General features: G+C 39.5%; 1 protein-coding gene across 1 annotated transcript in view; it reads left to right on the top strand.

Annotated features, from left to right (window-relative positions):
* Nucleotides 1-1,053: 1,053 nt before the first annotated feature.
* XYLB (xylulokinase) overlaps nucleotides 1,054-17,446 on the top strand; it is a gene marked incomplete at its 3' end in the record, with an annotated part of 26,708 nt that continues 10,315 nt past the window's right edge. Inside the window, exons 1-7 of the mRNA XM_010173271.2 lie at nucleotides 1,054-1,130; nucleotides 2,006-2,075; nucleotides 3,524-3,604; nucleotides 5,428-5,514; nucleotides 6,748-6,876; nucleotides 8,669-8,734; nucleotides 11,684-11,756. Coding sequence (XP_010171573.2) covers nucleotides 2,064-2,075; nucleotides 3,524-3,604; nucleotides 5,428-5,514; nucleotides 6,748-6,876; nucleotides 8,669-8,734; nucleotides 11,684-11,756 — 448 coding nt within the window. The remainder of the gene's footprint in view (nucleotides 1,131-2,005; nucleotides 2,076-3,523; nucleotides 3,605-5,427; nucleotides 5,515-6,747; nucleotides 6,877-8,668; nucleotides 8,735-11,683; nucleotides 11,757-17,446) is intronic.

Raw genomic sequence — 17,446 nt, 5'->3', positions numbered from 1 at the left:
ATTACTACACTGCGAATAGAAACTGCCCAAGTTGTGTGTAGGCCTGAATACATTTAAAATAGGCATATGAGCATAAATCACTTCATTACGGCTGTGCTGAAGTTTGGGAGCTTGAAAAGACACATCCAGGTTAGGTTGATCAAGTGGTTTTTAAGGGGGCATTCTGCAAGCAGAAAGCCAATTAAGCTGTAGTGGGTCAGAGCCATTTTTAAGCTAGTGCAGGGCATGAGATTGGTAATGAGTTGTGCCACTGCATAAATAATATCCCTGCACTTGTAGGGCTAAAATGGGAATGGCTTTGTCACTTGAATACAGCTCTTTGAAATAACTTGGTCTTTGTAGTTTTTTGTCTGTTTCTTTAGCAGCAGTTTGCACTCTCTCCCTTGCTGAAATATGTGCAGAATGTGAGCTACCTTCTCACTTCTAGGCTGTTAATGTTTTTCTTTTGTACTAGGTGAACTTGAGTGCAGATAAAGGAGTAAAGGTTGTGGTAGTCTTCTAGTTTGTGCTTACAAGAAAGCTCAGCTTTGTGGAGTTACCCATTTGGGATGTTATTTTCCGTATGTTGCAGAAGCTTAGAATACATTTGTGTAATGCCCTCTGAGCTTTGTCAGACTGGTAGTGTTTGATTTTCTCACCATTTGGAGAGAAGGGCAGGTCCTCAATGTAGCCTAAGAGTCTGTTAAGTTCCGTGGTAAGATAGGACCAAAAAAATAAAGAGAGGGGGGAAGAAAAAAAAGCACATGGCATCTTTAATCTAAGATACTGTGTTCTTTGGAAAAATTGCCTGCGTCTTGTGTGATTAAGGAGAGAGAAAATGGAGGGGAAATGCAAGCAAACAAATATACATGTTGTTGAATAGGTGGCATGCTGGAAATTCACATAATAACTTGTCTAATGTAAAATTGTGCCCATACTTTCAGCGAGTGGTATGGATTGGGGTGATCTTTCCCATTTCATCTATGGGAACTGAATGATTATAAATGACTTATCAGTGCTATTTAATTATTGTTAGTTTTTGTTAACATCCTGTTTTATATCTTCTAGCTGAAAGTCATTGCTATTGATGAGCAGCTGAGAGTCATTTATGAGGATAATGTTCATTTTGATAAAGACCTTCCGGAATTTAAGTAAGGCTTTTTATATTTTACTTGAATAATATCCTTCAGAACTTTGGAGATCGAGGCGGGGGGGCTGTTGCCCTATTTGGTTTCATTGATATTTTTGGAGGCGTGGAAAAAGTTCGTTCTGTGTTCATATTTCATACTTGGTAAGGGTAGTATATTCTCTTGCCTTCCTTGGTATGTAAATACAGCAAGAACTCCCAACAGGAAATAAGTTTTTAAAATCTACCCCAAAGTATTGTGTGTAAGTAAACAATTTTTTTTTTCTTTTGGGACTTCAGACTTGTATTCAGACTTGTAGACATGACTGTTTATTTTTGGGACACAGAAATAAGCACTGCCTTTGTTTTCAGGGTGGAATGACATGATAACAGCAAGTAAATTGCATGAGTGGAATTTCTACAAGGCTTTTGGAGACAAATTCAGTGATTCCAAATCTCACAATAAGATGTAGGATGAGAGTGTTTGTTTCCTTCAGTTAATAGACTGAAATTTACAAATGTCATCCTCTGTGGTCGCAAGTTTCAATGAAGTATTTATTGATGGTTTAACAGCAAAAATTGAATTTCAGTTAGAAAACTTAGAAATAACTATGAATTACATGGAGCCAATGAGCAGTATCAGCATTGGAGTCTATCACACATCTTTCTTCAGGATCAGCCTTTCCTTGCAAATTATTTGCTTTGGAGTTGGGTCAAACATCTCATGTCACCTCCTAGGAGCTGGCTTTTACTTTTTCAGGTTTCAAACATTGATCATATCCTTGCTCTTAACATAAAAGCCTTGCAAACTCTCTTTGGTTATTGATAAACTTGAAGAACTTTGCTTGTCAGTGAAAAAAATTGCTGAATTTACCAAGAGAAAATATTGTTTTCCTGTAGGACTCAAGGTGGAGTCTATATCCACGGTGACAGACTGACAGTGACTTCTCCTGTGCTAATGTGGGTCAAGGTATGAACAAGTTTTACATAACTCAACTTCTTCCTTGCTGTTACTGAAATGCAAATGTATTCCAAACAACAGTGAAACTCATAATTCAAATCAACATAGTCCTTTTGCTTGTGTCCTGTTTCTTTTAAGTGTTTTTCTGTGTCTTTGGTATGCAAATATTAATGTTGTCAACGAACATAGTGGAAGTTGCTCATGTTTTGAGGTTTTTTTCTCTTCACTCTCTACTATTATAACATTGTATGTGTGATAAATCCTTTCCTGACTTTCCCTCATTTGAGAAAAAGACTATTTTTTTTTCCTCATCGTTTTGTTTCATGTGCAACAGGGACAGCTGTTGCTTTGCCTAGCTTAAATCTGTGTTTTTGTTAAGCTTTGCTAACCAATTGATAACCAATTGTTGTCTCAACTGCTAAGTGGTTGAAGTCCAATTTATTCAGCGATTCTCAGTCACTTTAACTGGTGTTTATTTTGAAATACAACCTTCTCTTCTGTTTTAAAAGAAGGCCTGCCTTCCTCTGTGTGGATTCTGCGACACTTACTCTCACATGGTACTATGTAAATTTGTCTTACTAGTGTGATTTGAATAGTTAAGATATTTGAAAGGTCACAGAACCCCCAGCTGGTGATCTACAGTAGTTGACAAAGGTTTGGTGAATTTGCTTGCGGTTGGTCTTTTGAACCCTAATGAACAGGAGCAGTTGTAAGCCTCACATTAATAATATGATGATACGGGTTTATGATGTTTCTTGGGAAAAATCTGAAGGCTTGCAGGAGTCTATTTGTCAAGATAGTCTGGGAAATGCTGATCTGAATGAAACTATGTAAAGATAGATTAATTTTTGGTTTTAAATTTAAGGAAAATGTGTCAAGAACAAAATTAACCTTAAAGGTGCTTACCTTAAAGTAGTCAAGAACAAAATTAACCTTAAAGGTGCTTAAAGTATTGAAATTCACTTTAATTAGTCTTATGTTAAAGATACTCTGAGTTTTTAGCTGATGTTGGGCACAGTGGTCTTGAGGATACCTGACATCTTGTAGGATGGGGTACAGGGTGCACCCCATTAAGATTTCATAGATTTCCAAAAGGAAGAACAGAAAAAAATAATCCTGCTTTGTGTCTGGCATTCTTAAAAGCAGCTTTTTAATGATTTTGAATTCTTTAGCTCTTGCCTCCTATTTAGGTTTCAAAGAATGAATCTTTGTGATTCAACTTGTTTAAAGACCTTTTTTTTTCGCTGTGTGATTCAACTTTTCTTTTATGAACTCTTACTTAGTAAATTAATATATGCAACTTCTTGAGAAGTCCATAGTCATTAGCTAATTTTTCATTATCTGCCAATGAACTCTTATCAGTGATGACATGAATTTACTGTTTAATTCCAGACATTGTGAGTATGCATAATTTGATACCTCATTACAGTCATTCTTGATTCTGTCTGTTCTTGTAGGCTCTGGATATGATTTTGGAGAAGATGAAGTCTTCAGGCTTTAACTTCTCTCAAGTCAGAGCTTTGTCTGGTGCTGGCCAGGTCAGTTTATAAAGAAAAAAAAAATCAGTCTTACTATATTTCTTCAACAGAGTATAAGATATTGTCATAAATTTCATTTAAATAATGGTATTGAAGAAGACTGTAATGGCATCAAGTAAGATGTCATAAGCTTCTATGTAAGCATCTGTTAAAAGATATGTTCCTCAGGGGAACTTAAAACCTGAAGCACACAAAGCAGTCACTAGAAGGTATTAGGAGTAGAGGATGAGGTTTATAGTGCAATTATTTGGATCAGTATAGTGCATAAGTAGTTGCTTTCCTGTTGTTTAAATTCTTTGTACATATGGATTCTGAAATGACAGGGGTAATTTTGAATTTCAGCCTGTCCAGGTACTTGTGGAAATGAAATAGAAAAAATAATGAGGAGCAAAGTTTGCTAAAGACATTGTAACATCCTGTTGAGCACAGATTTTATTGGCTAGGATAGAGATCTACCTAGGAACAACAAAAACCAAATGATCATAGTCTTTGATGCAGAGGTGACAAAGATGCTGCCATGATTTAGCCTGTAGTGCAGAAGGGCTTTTTTCTGAGATTTATAAAGCCCATCCTGACACTTAGTTAGCCAGCCTCTGAGTACGCTGGTGAAACAAGGAAGTCTTTATAACTTTCACAGATGGTTTTCAGGGTGAGGACAGCACCAAAGCAATAGCTGTTTCTGACACGAGGTTTAGGTTATTCATCTTGATATATCTGGGACTAATTAATCAATACTCTTGCTTTGATCTCCACGTTTCATTGATTTCAGTTGAAAGTCTGAGCAAAGTGTCTGAAAATCATAGTGGGTGTCAAGGCTGTGTTATGAATTCTGCAGTGGAAGAGAAGTTAGGGACTGCCAAGTAACCCCAGCTTACTCAAGTGAAAAAAGGAAGTGCATTTCCAGATTGCCCATATTCCCTTTATTGTGCCCATCCTCCAACAAGTTGGAGGTATCAATTTGGTTCTATATTCAGTTTCTTTTGGGTAGAACAGATTTCATTTAGTTGCCCCCTTCCAGCCCACGTTGTCTATCTCCCTTTTCTCTTTGAAGAACCTTGTCTTTATGCTACAGATCACTGCACAGGTGCACTGATGTGCCAGTATTTGTCCCAAAGAGTGGGCAAACTTGGTCTTGATTATCTGCAGAAATGACAGAGAGATGTGAAATAAAATCTAGATGACGCTGTGGTCAAGTAATCTGTGCCCAGGGGGTTCTGTGTGTGCTTAGTGTCATCAGAAGCGTTACTGGGTCACTGGATGGTGCTTTGCAGTTTGCCTGGGGTGTCCTGCAGGTGTGTAACTAGAGATCATAGAATCACAGAATGGTTTGGGTTGGAAGGGACCTTAAAGCTCATCCAGTTCCAACCCCCCTGCCATCAGCAGGGACACCTTCCACTAGACCAGGTTGCTCAAAGCCTCATCCAGTGTGTTAGTGGTGACTGGGGCAGGCATGGAACTGAAGAATCTGGAGGCCGTACTGAAATAGCACAGAACTAACAAGTCTTGACTGTGGGGCCCTGGCTACAGCTCAGAGAGCCCTCAAAGAATTATCTAATGCCATTAGCAGTATAATAATAGTTCCCACTAGAAGTTGCTGTAGTTCAAAATCATCATTGTGTCTCGACTCCTACATTTTCTCGTTTATTATATGTTTTGCTCAGTCTTAGAGAGTCTTTTAATGAGGCACTTGATTTGAAAAGGTGCATTTTTTGGTCCTAGTTTGGAAAGAGTTCTCTGTCCCTCAGAGTTTGAAATTCAGATCAGTGTATGAACTTTGCAGCTTGAGAGGGCATCTCCACCTTCTGTTTCTGTACTTTCTGCAGCAACATGGGAGTGTGTACTGGAAAAAAGGAAGCATCCACATTTTAAAGAATGCATCATCTGAACTGCCTTTACATCAGTCACTAAAGGTAACGCACATAAAAGAGCCCTGAAGGGAGAGCTACACTGTTCTTTTTCTGATCCTGACACGTTGCTTTTCTCCTTGCAAATCTTTCCTCTTGTTTAGCTGGGTTGCACGCCCCTGCAGCATGAAGTGGACTGTACTGGTTACTCCTTCAACTCCAGGACTTTTGACATTTCCTTTTCTCCCAAGTGACAGTATATACTGCTTTAAAAGCTTACAGGTGCCAGTGGGCGTCCCAGAATCTTTCTGTGTCAGAGTAACAGCCTGTTTGTTCTTGTACAAAACAGAATATTTTTGTAAAGAACCTGTAAATATTTTACACTTTTTATACCTTTGTATTAACAAAAAATTGTGGTGAAAAATACTATCCTACCTAAGTTTCCTTCCAGTGCTTGCGATTTTGTTAGAAATATATATATATATATCTATATGTAAAAAAAAAAAGTCCAGTTTACACTTAACCTTTGAAAGGATGGAAGTCTAATGCTGTGTAGACACAAACTCCTAACAAGTACATTATTGAACCTCAACATTTTGTGTGTGTGTGTTTGGTAAGTTTTGAACATAGACTTGACAAACTTTTATTTAAAAGGAAAAATAGGGAGGAATCAGCTTTCCTGTTGAAGCCCTTTACCTTCCTTTCTTCAAGATCAGAAAGGGCAGTTGTATGTTGTAAGGGAGACATTTGTGTAGCTGATCTGTTAAATGATTAATTTTGGAAATATCTCATCAGTGCAAAACTCATGGAAATGGAATTACAATGCTCTCTGGTAAGGTACTAAGCTTCAGTTGCATTTCCAAATGGTTATGCCAGTCATTAAACAGAAATCTGTTTGTAGAGCTGTGGAAAGATCATCTGATTGTTTCGAGAGGAGTTCTAAAAAGTGGGGCTGAACTTGCATAAAAGTGCCCGGGGCTTTGGCCACCAAAGGAGTGTACTGAGATGCTGTGCTGCAGGGTATGTCAAGTGACAGCAGAAGAAGCCTGTTGTGTCCCTCTGCTGTGAAGTTTGGGCTAAAATTTTGACCACTGACCAACATGCTCCCCAGTATCCCCTTTCCTGTAATCATCAAGAGGAGGCAAGGAGGCACATCAGAGAATTGAACTGTGAGCTGAAACGTAGGTCTGCTGTATTATTATTTCCTCTTGTCCTGTGATTCTGTGATTCTGTGATTATTACTCTAGCAGGGACTTCTTAGAGATCAGACGTACTAATAGAGGATATTGTTTGTTGCAGAGTTGCTTTTCGGTCAGTAACAGCCCCATCTGGATGGATTCTAGCACAGCTTCCCAGTGCAACACTCTGGAGAAAGCTGTGGGGGGAGCACAGCACCTAGCGACTATCACTGGTTCTCGAGCCTATGAGGTAAGGGATGGATGAGAAGAAAGTCCTCAGCAAAGTCTTGTGATAGAAACAATTCTGCCATTACAGTGGTACCACAACAGATAATGATCAGCCATTAACTATGAAAGAGAGAGTTTTTGAAGAAACTCCAATGATAATGTGCTTTGAGGTCGTCTCACAAAGGAAGATGTGGAAATTTGAAACTGAAATTCACAGAATCACAGAATGGTAGGGGTTGGAAGGGACCTCAGGAGATCATCTAGTCCAACCCCCCTGCCAAAGCAAACACTGGAAATTTTGCTGCAGGAAGCAGCTGGGGTGAGCTGTTACAACTGGCCTGTGGTTCTGAAATACAGTGTTTGGTGACTATGTTTACAGTCTCAGGATCTGGTTCTCCCCTGGGCGCTCCTGTGCAGCCACATTTCCATTGGGATGGCAATCCAGTTTGTGTTACAAGTTTACTTGGGGTTATGACCCCCCTGTTTATGCATCACTGCTCTAGGTTACTTCTGCAATTAAAAGATTGTCCTTTTAATGTTCCCTGAAGGCTAACAAGCAGCCATTGACCTAAGAGAAGTGAGTTTTAGAAGTCTGGGATGCTATCAGAGTTTACTCTGTCATAGAATCATTTTGGTTGGAAAAGACCCGCAAGATCATTGAGTCCAACAGTAAATCTAACACTGCCAAGTCCACCACTAAACAATGTCCCTAAGCACCACATCTGCTGGTGTTTTAAATCCCTCCAGGGATGGTGACTCAACCGCTTCCCTGGGCAGCCTGTTCTGATGCTTGACAACCCTTTCTGTGAAGAAATTGTTTGTAATATCCAATCTAAACCTTCCCTGGCACAATTTGGGGCCATTTCCTCTTGTCCTGTCGTTTGTTACTCGAGAGAAGAGACCAACATCCACCTCGGTAAAATCTTCTTTTGGGTGGGTGTAGAAAGTGAGAAGGTCTCCCCTCAGCCTCCTTTTCTGCAGGCTAGACAACCCCAGTTCCTTTAGCTGCTCCTCATCACACTTGTGCTCCGGGTACCCTTCCCCAGCTTCTGTTGCTTGTCTCCTTTTCCTGGCACTTCCCTCTCTTGTAACTGTGACAGTGAGTTATGGAGTGGGAGTGGGGCTGCCCTCCAGGCATCTCAGCACCTGGCTACTCGTAGTGTTGGTTCGGCAGAAGAAGGCTCTAACCTCCAAATTGGTGATTCTGTTGTTGAATCATCAGGCAAGATGATGGCCGGTGTTGAAATTAGACTTTACATACCACTAACAGTTTATTTTTAACTTGCTAAAGATTAAGGTTTCAGTGTTAGAGGGTTTTTTTGTTATTTGCTGTAATAAATAGATGAAAAATAATTATTCTTACAACTATTATTAGCCTGTGCTGGAGCCGCTTCTTTGAGTATGAAACTTCTTGCTTTACTCCCAATTCACCTGCCTCAGAGAGATACATGTGTTGGGTAGCCTAAACCTTTTCAAGGATTTGAAGGCAGAGTTTGAATTGTCCTGGTTCCTGTGCACAGAATAAGTGTGATTCATTCCATTCATTCCATTGAACTGTCATTTCTGAAATGCAAATTATGGATAGTAAAGCTTTTTCACAAGCTTTTTTTTTTACAAAAGGTGAGCAAAATTCTCATAATGAGACTCTGTGTTGCAGCCTGTTGAGTGCAGATTGCCTGCTGTGCACTGACTTTCATCATGCATCAGGCAAATTAAATAGCCAAAGTGCAATGTACTGAACTCATTACACACAGTTAATGATTATTGACTTTATTTAGGGTTTGTGTTTCTAAGCATTTGCATTTCTTTTGCAGCGTTTTACAGGAAACCAGATAGCAAAGATTTACAGCCAGAATCCCGAGGTCTACATGCAAACTGAGGTTGGCTCAACTTCAATACACTTACTGGAAAACATAGTTTAAAATCTTTTAAAATTAATTTTGTGGGGATGTCGGCCTTTTTTACTATTTTGATTCTTTCATTTGGTTTTAAGATTAAAATTGTAAATTTGATTATTTTATTTTTGGTTTTGTTTAATTATTTGTCAGTGGACAGATAAAAATCAGGCATCAGTTCTGACTTGAATGTTACATTTAACATGATGGGCTCTGTTGGATCTCACCTTTGTGGAAGAAGTTTTAAAAAACATACTTTCATTTGGGTAGTAATAAATTGTATTTACAGCAGTTCGAATCATTGTATGTACAGCAGTGGGTAATTAAACATACAGTTGAAATGTTCACATTTAAAACTGATCCTTTGCTTGCAGAAATGTGATTGCTCTGCCATACAAAGCTGCCATCCATGCGGATGTGTGTAGGAAAAAGCCTGCGATTGATTCTAGACTTTTTTCATAGTTTTTCCCTCGAGGAGCTGCTTTGATTCTGTTATTACAAATGAATTGCATCGTGTAGTTGGTTTCCTTCTGATTTTTAGTTTTCAGAAATCAGCTTGCAATTCCATTATTGTTTCAGTTTGTTGAGTCTGCTTCTAGCTGTGACTGAAATGCCATGGTTTGAAGCAAGGTGAAAACTCCATGCAGATATCACAGAGTTACGGAATAGTCAGGGTTAGAAGGGACCTCAGGAGATCATCCAGTCCAACCCCCCTGCCAAAGCAGGTTCCCTATGCACAGAAAAGCGTCCAGGTGGGTTTTGAACATCTCCAGAGGTGGAGACTCCACAACCTCTCTGGGCAGCCTGTCCCAGTGCTCTGGCACCCTCACAGTAAAGAAGTTTCTCCTTAGGTTTGTGTGGAACTTTGGGTGTTCCAGTTTTTGCCCATTGCCCCTTGTCCTGTCACTGGGCACCACCAAAAAAAGCCCGGCCCCATCCATTTGGCCCCCACACTTCAGGTATTTATAGACATTGATCAGATCCTCTCTCAGTCTGCTCTTCTCCAGGCTGAAGAGTCCCAGCTCTCTCAGCCTCTCCTCATACGGGAGATGCTCCAGGCCCCTCATCATCTTTGTGGCCCCTCTGCTGGACTCTCTCTAGAAGATCCCTGTCTTCCTTGAACTGGGGAGCCCAGAATTGGACGCAGCACTCCAGATGTGGCCTCACCAAGGCAGAGTAGAGTGGGAGGAGAACCTCCCTCGACCTGCTGGCCATGCTCTGTTTAATGCACCCCAGGACACTGTTGGCCTTCCTGGCCACAAGGACAGTATGATGTAAATGAGGGAAGGGCTCCTGTCCTGTGATTAGAATATGCCAAACATCCAGGCCAGTGAAGTCAGGGTGCTCATGTTTTTGTATTACTGCAATTCTTGATATTTTTTTTGTGGCTTTTAAAATAAGAACCCCTGGGGACTTTGTGGGGAAGTGTGTTGCAAAGTTGACTTTGTATTTTGTGGGACAATGCTTATTTTTTTTCCATTTTTTATTTCTATGTTCTATAACCTTTATGCTAGTAAGTGATGGGGTGAAACAGAACACTGATACAGCCTGATCATAAGCTTAAGACTAAATGTGGAAAAAAATGCATTAGTGAGGGCAAGTAGGTCTGTGGAACTGAGAACTAGTCAGACCAAGCTCAGACTTTGAGGGCTGGTTGCATTGATGGCACCTTTTAGCAATAAGGCATATGCAAGATATGTTCAAGCACAAAATGTCTCTGTCACAGTTGCTCTGGGAACCCTCAGGAAGTACTTAACAGCTCGGCAGTCTCCATGACGTGGAAGGTGGATGTTTTTCCATCTCTTGGCCCGCTTGCTAAACTGGCTGATTCACAGTTTAACTTAATCCTTTTCCTTCCATTTCAGGCAGCTGGTGCCCATTGGGGCATCACAGAAGGTAGGCCTTTGTTATCTAAGCACAATGTGATATATTCTTGGGGAGAGACGTGTGAAGAGCAAGCGCATCATTAAGATTCCTGGCCATTATAACCACTTTTTAGAGCTCTGGCTGTAGTCTGTCTTTGAAGGAGTGGTTTTGTGATCATTAATGAAAAACCTGTCACTGCTGGTTCATTCCACCAGTAGAGATTTGATTCTGATTAGTTATTGGGTGACGGTTGTATTTCTTCTGAATTAGTCAGAGCACGCAGTAAGGAATTTGTCTGCTTTTATGCCAGCTTCTCGGGAACAGATAATACTTGATCTTGCAGAAAGTTTGGCAGTAGTCTGTTAACTTGGTAGATTTTCTAGCAGATCTGTAGTGGAGGTGAGCTTGTTAGATCAGTGCTGTGTGTCATGTGGCCAGGGCATTTTTGGGCCAGTACTAGAAGGCCTTCAGCTGGATTTAATGCAATGTTGGAACATACCCTGAGGCAGAGCTGCAGGTAGTGGTTCAGTGCAAAGCTGATTATTACCAGCTCCTGGGAGTAGCTCCTGGGAGGTCTGGGGTCTCAACTGGGAGGAAGGTAAGTTCACATAAAGGTGCTAGCAGAGCCTTGCCAGAGCTGCTAATAAGCTTACAGACCTGTGCTCTGGGTTGCTCAGTGCATTTCCTCCGTTATCAACACACAGATGGTTTTGTTGGTTTGTTTTCTTCGTGTTTTTCCTTGAAATGAGGTTCTGTGATACACCAAAGTTGTGAATTGATTCTTGATAACATAGAGTGTGCTAATGTATTACGTGTATTTTGCATGTTTCAGAATACAAAGCTATTAACAGCTCTTATCACAGTGTTGCTGTTAGATTGATATCTGCTGTACTACTTAGGCAGCAAGATAGAACTGAATAATACTTCTTCGTGTTTCTTTGTGTGCTTTCTTTGCCTAACATTAAGCATCTATTAACATTTGCTGCTTCCACTTACTTAATTTAATTTTTTTTTTTTTTTTGGAAGTGAATGCTGATGGGACTCACTATCTCACACTTTTTCTTTCAGAGAATCTCTTTGGTTAGTAGTTTTGCAGCTTCCCTTTTCCTAGGAGATTATGCACCCATCGATTACAGTGATGGTAAGTGTGGGGACTTTTATTGTAGTAACAATTAAACAAGGAGATTTACCTTTCCATCCTTACCTTGCATAAAATGGGACAAGGTCTCTGCTATTTATTTTCAGTCTTTAAACTTTAATGACAAGTATATTAGATTTTAAGCTAAGTTGCTCCTTTCAGTAGGCTGATACTCTTCATAGTGCTGTCAACTGTCCTTATTTATCCCCATCATACTATGATTCCCATTTCTGCAAAATGGATCCACAGAAAATACTCTTAAATGAAGCTGTACCTTTTTTCATTACTTCATTGCCCATTACTTTCATTACTTCATCATTTACATTCTCATTGCCCAAGGAAGTTGTGGATGCCCCCTTCCTGGAAGTGTTCAAGGTCAGGCTGGATGAGGCTTTGAGCAACCTGGTCTAGTGGAAGGTGTCCCTGCTGATGGCAGGGGGGTTGGAACTGGATGATCTTTAAGGTCCCTTCCAACCCAAACCATTCTATGATTCTATGATGTATGAAGCAATGTTGTAATATCTATTTAAAGCCATGACAAAGTTGTGGATTTTTTAGCTTGACTTCGTAGTTCTGTTATTTGTTCTTTGGTTTTGTTGGTTTAGCTCTGAGTTGCACAGGATGTGAACAAGATGTATATTGTTATTATTTGTCCCCACACCTAACTGGAGTATGGATCTGCAACAGAACTATCTTTTCAAAATGAACTAGGGAAAAAAGCATAAACTAGGCAAAAACATCCTAAACTCAGTTAAAAAAAATCAAAACAAAAAAACCCCTACCATATCTCTCTATTCATCATAACAAAGACAAAAAAATGACAAGGCTAGTGTCTCTCTTTTCTGTTGTGTGTTATCTCAGTTATCCAGCTTTTAAATGGCAATTTTAAATGGCAATTACAAAGGAAACCATTTTCCTGGGAGCTGTGCTGTTATTTCTAAATAGCATTTTTGATTCCTGCTCTGAAACTAAGAGAATATATATTTCAGAGCTGAAAGGTTAGATAACAAGGCTCTCTAAGGAATTTTTACATTATAGACCCATAGCTGACACCCATGTGTTAAGACCAACTCATTTTTTCTCCTTCGTTGTTCCCTCAAAGCTCATAGGAGAAGGCAAGACAACTCAATTTTAGCTAATAGACAACTTACTCAATATCAGATCTCCCAGTTCTACTTGAGACTTTAAAAATTGCAAGGCAATCCGTGCCTATTTTGCAGCAGCTGTGAGATTATTACATCTGTCTTCTAGTCCTGTTCTGTTAGCCATGTATTTTCACAGCGGAATCTTATTTTTTTTGTGTATTATTGGCAGCAGTAACTCTCTGGAGACTTACACCTTGCTCCTCAGTAGGCCCAAATACTGAGCACTTCAGCTGCTCAGCAGCCCGTAGAACTAGCTTCATGTACCATGTTTCAAAGGGAGATGGTGAGATCTTCAAGGTACTTTTTCTGATAAAGAAATATGTTGATTTTTGTATTTTTCAATGAAAGTGATGAGTTATTTTGATTCAAATGTTTAAAATTATAAGCATTAAAAAAAAATCTTGGTTTTGAGGTTGCTGAATTTTTTTGTTGTTGTTAATTTTACCTCTCACTTCTCTACTTGGAAGCAAATGGGGGAAAGCCGTGCTTCTTCAGCTTCAGAACATTAAAATTTCTGTGTTTGGTTGAAAAGCAAAACATTTTAAACTAAACAAAAATGAAAATTTGCTTCATTAGAAAATTTTCTTAGCAAATTTTCTTAGCAAATGCATTGCTTTTTTCAAACAGCTGTTCAGTTACACCTCTGGATATTTACGGAACTTAAATAAATGTTATCTGCTGTTCAGATCACGTAAGATTATTAAATCTTTGTGTGAAAAAAGATAAGAGAACTAAGCAGGATGTTATAATTCTCTTTACAAGACAAAGATTTTTCGGCATTGTAAGCTATATTTTGTCTTGTTCATTTCTTTCTTCTGTTAATATAATGAGAGAGAATTCTAATTCCAGTAGTAAAATATAATTATGTATGCAGTAGTTGTTTGGATCCAGCTGAAAAACTTGTTTTCTTGTAATTTATGAATTCTTGCAATTCACTTGATCTTTTACATTGCACCTGTATATTGTAGTTTAAAACGCACCTCAAAATAATGTTCAGATAATAGACTTATTCTTCATTTCTGTAGGTTTAACTTCAGGTCATATTGTCTTTAAAAGACCCTGTCACATTGTTTAGCTCCCTGCAATAACTTATCTCTTTAAATTTACAGGTTATTATGGGAAATGTGCTATTCAGTTTCAGTGTTGTTTTTTTTTATTATTCTTTTTAAAGGCCCAATCTCGTAAGGTTCAAATCATTCCTTGTGAATGGCTGAACACCCTGGGTGATTGATTTAAAAAAAAAAAAATCAAATTACATTCTGGTGGAATGAAGAACGATTTTCATTTATATTGTGCAGATGTTAAAAGTAAGATACATTTGGGACCTAAACAACTTGAACACTTGAGGCATTGTTTCTTTTAGAAGACACCTTAAAAAACAGCTATTCAGCTCTTGACCTAGAGAAGCTTTATCTTTTGAAATGCTTTTCTTAGAGCCTTAGGCAAATCATAGCTTAGCATACTTGTTTTTGTTGTTCTGTCAAACAAGGATGCTTTGAACTGAAGCCTTTTCGAAAGGAAGCATGATGGGCTGAATTTACTCCTAATGTAGCTTGTGTGGTGTCAGCAGTGTTACGCTGCTGCTGCTTTTAGCTCACTGAAAAGGCAATCCAGAGTGCTGTAATACAGATGCTCTTAGCTGTTTATAAATGTATGCAAATATTGATCTTGAGTTTGTTGATTAATAAAACCAGTTAGTCTGCATTGTTTGGTCTTTGTAATGAAATTGGTTTTTGTGGTTCCCCCCTCCCAGTGTTGAAGCACTTACACTTTTGTATATATAGTAAATATTAGCAAGTCCTGATTGTGCTGCTGGTTATTTTATGGTAAAAGTCAGTGATGCTTGCAGTGAAATACTGAATCCTGTTCATCCCCGCACTGACCCTTTCCTTGGTCCTTACTGGACCATGGCCTTGGCTGTTGACCTTCATTGCTGATGGAGTATCTGTTTGGAGTGGCAAGTCAAAGGGCTGCCTTTTGATATATTTTTTTTGTCTTTAGTTTTCAGATCATTACTGATTTGATATGTTAAACTTGGCAGCATAGATCATGACCAGAGGTGCTTGAGGTAGGAACTCACTGTGCATCGCTCCCTGGGTAATCAAAGGAGAAAGAGAAGCGGTTCCAGGGAGCATTCAGCTTTGGTTTTCATTTTCCACTGACTAGAGGTTCTCGTACAGGTGCCCACAGCTGGATAGGAGAAATCCAGGGCAACAGATTAATAGTTCTTAAAAATAGTTGTTTCACATCTTTTAAATGAGTTTCTGAGGGTGGGGTAAATTAGCTCATCTTTCTTTTCTCAGGACATATTAAAGTCTTTGTGCAACTATATCTACCAGTCAATAAACTGAAGTGTTTTGTCTATATAATATAAACTTAGACCTTTTCAGTTATAGAGGTTGGTGTTTTTCCTTTTTTATGCAGAAAAAATTGGAGGGTGTCCTTCTGTCTTGCAAAATTGCATTGAAAGATGCTGGTTAAATGTTTCTCTAGGCTTGTGGGGGTGGGGGGATGGTGAAATAATAATAATAATAATAATTATTATTATTTCAGAAAAACACCAAAAGAACTAACCTCTCTCTAGGAAAATTCCTATTCGTTTAACGATTCTGTTGCTCACTGGCTAATTTAATTTAGCAAAGGGGCTCTTGGCATTTTAAATTAGGGACTTTTCCAGGGGAATTTTATAGATTTACGTATTTTCTCATAGAAAGCCTTCTTATACTGGAGAGCTTGGGACGTGAGGCTGCTCACACCCTCTGCCTCCGTGAAGTGCAGACAGTGATGCTGGGCTCAGTTTACCCTGGAAGGACGCTGTTTACCCCAGAAGGAGTGGATGGCTGGATTTAAGAGTGGTCCCATGTAGGGAACTGAGAGAAGCTGGAGTAAATCTTGCTGCCTTTCCTTTCCTGTGGGTGGTAGCAATTTTGGCAGCAGAAGAAGGAAACGCACCTTTTGCCTGTGAGAGGCGTGTTGTGCTTTATGCTCTGTCATATTCCCGCATCATAGACCAAATAAACCAGTGCATAATTTGTTAAGTGTGTTTAATTTGCCTGAAATGAGATTGATTAAATGTAATACATTTAATTCTGTTTTATTAAATACAGTACAAATATCCTCCTGTTTGGCTTGGGTTATTCCAGTGTCTCAGCTGGAGTGTGCAACACTTTCTGTTTATAACACTGTGTGCAGCACTAGGTCCAGACCTTGCTGATGGTGCTTAGGATTGGACTGCACAAATAGAGACTTCATTTATAAATGTTATTAAATTGCTTATTAAGCTTATGTGAAAAATTGATAGGGTGGGCTGGTTTGTGCGTGTGTAACCAGCAATAGTGTATGTGTGTGAAGTGTGTTGCAGACATGTGTCCTTCTTCAGAATGAGCACTACTAGAGCCTTATGATGTGCTGGCTGAGATGTGGGTTGCATCCCTTCTCTTCCTCTGTGTTCTAGCATCACAAGCATAGTCTTACTCCACAGACACTGTGAGCTGGGTCAACTTCACCGTCTTTGTGTTTTGAAAAGTTTAAAGATATACTGAATTTAAGTAAATTTCAGGTTTTCCGCTGTGCTCAGCTGAGAATGTGGCTGTGTTTCTGGGTTAAATAAGACTTTGAAATTAAAATATTAATCTAGAATAAGACCGATATGTCCCTGAACTAACCAGAAACACCTACAAATTTTGAAGTTTAATGAAATGGGCAATTAAAGGTATCTTAGAAACATAAGCAAGGGATATGGAGTGTTCAGTTGGGCTTTTCAGCATTTCTGAAAATCATGATTTTAGTATTCAAAGCTGGACTGTCTAAACTACCCTCAAAATGAAAGGCTGCATTTGAAAATTTGATCTCTTTTTTTCTCGGACTTCTAAGCCTTTATTTTGTCATCTCTGAAGAAGGAAACATTGATATGGAGGAAGATTAGTCAGGATGGATTTAGATGCTTATATGATACTCTACACAAAGGCAGGAGTAGTTTAAAGCCATTCCATCCAGGGGAGAATTTCTTCATTGTAAGGTCTAAGGTGAGCACAACACACCTTCAAGTGACAGTGCTGCGTCACCTTTAGATAGTTGTAGTGAAGTCTTTGTCTAAGGTGGAAGATTGGGGGAGGAGTTGATGGGGAGGCATCCTGTTCTTCCTTTTGCTCTTAATTTTGCTCTTAATGACCATGAGCCAGCACTGTGCCCTCGTGGCCAGGAAGGCCAACGGCATCCTGGGGTGCATTAGAAGGGGTGTGGTTAGTAGGTCGAGAGAGGTTCTCCTTCCCCTCTACTCTGCCCTGGTGAGGCCACATCTGGAATATTGTGTCCAGTTCTGGGCCCCACAGTTCAGGAAGGACAGGGAACTCCTTGAGAGAGTCCAGCGCAGAGCCACGAAGATGATGAAGGGAGTGGAGCATCTCCCTTATGAGGAAAGGCTGAGGGAGCTGGGTCTCTTTAGCTTGGAGAAGAGGAGGCTGAGGGGAGACCTCATTAATGTTTATAAATGTGTAAAGGGTGAGTGTCATGAGAATGGAGCCAGGCTCTTCTCAGTGATGCCCAATG

This window comes from Antrostomus carolinensis, unplaced genomic scaffold (assembly GCF_000700745.2).
Source record: "Antrostomus carolinensis isolate BGI_N321 unplaced genomic scaffold, ASM70074v2 scaffold5350, whole genome shotgun sequence".
Taxonomy (NCBI): domain Eukaryota; kingdom Metazoa; phylum Chordata; class Aves; order Caprimulgiformes; family Caprimulgidae; genus Antrostomus; species Antrostomus carolinensis.
Note: the sequence above shows the minus strand (reverse complement) of the source record. Positions and strands in the feature narration are given on the sequence as shown.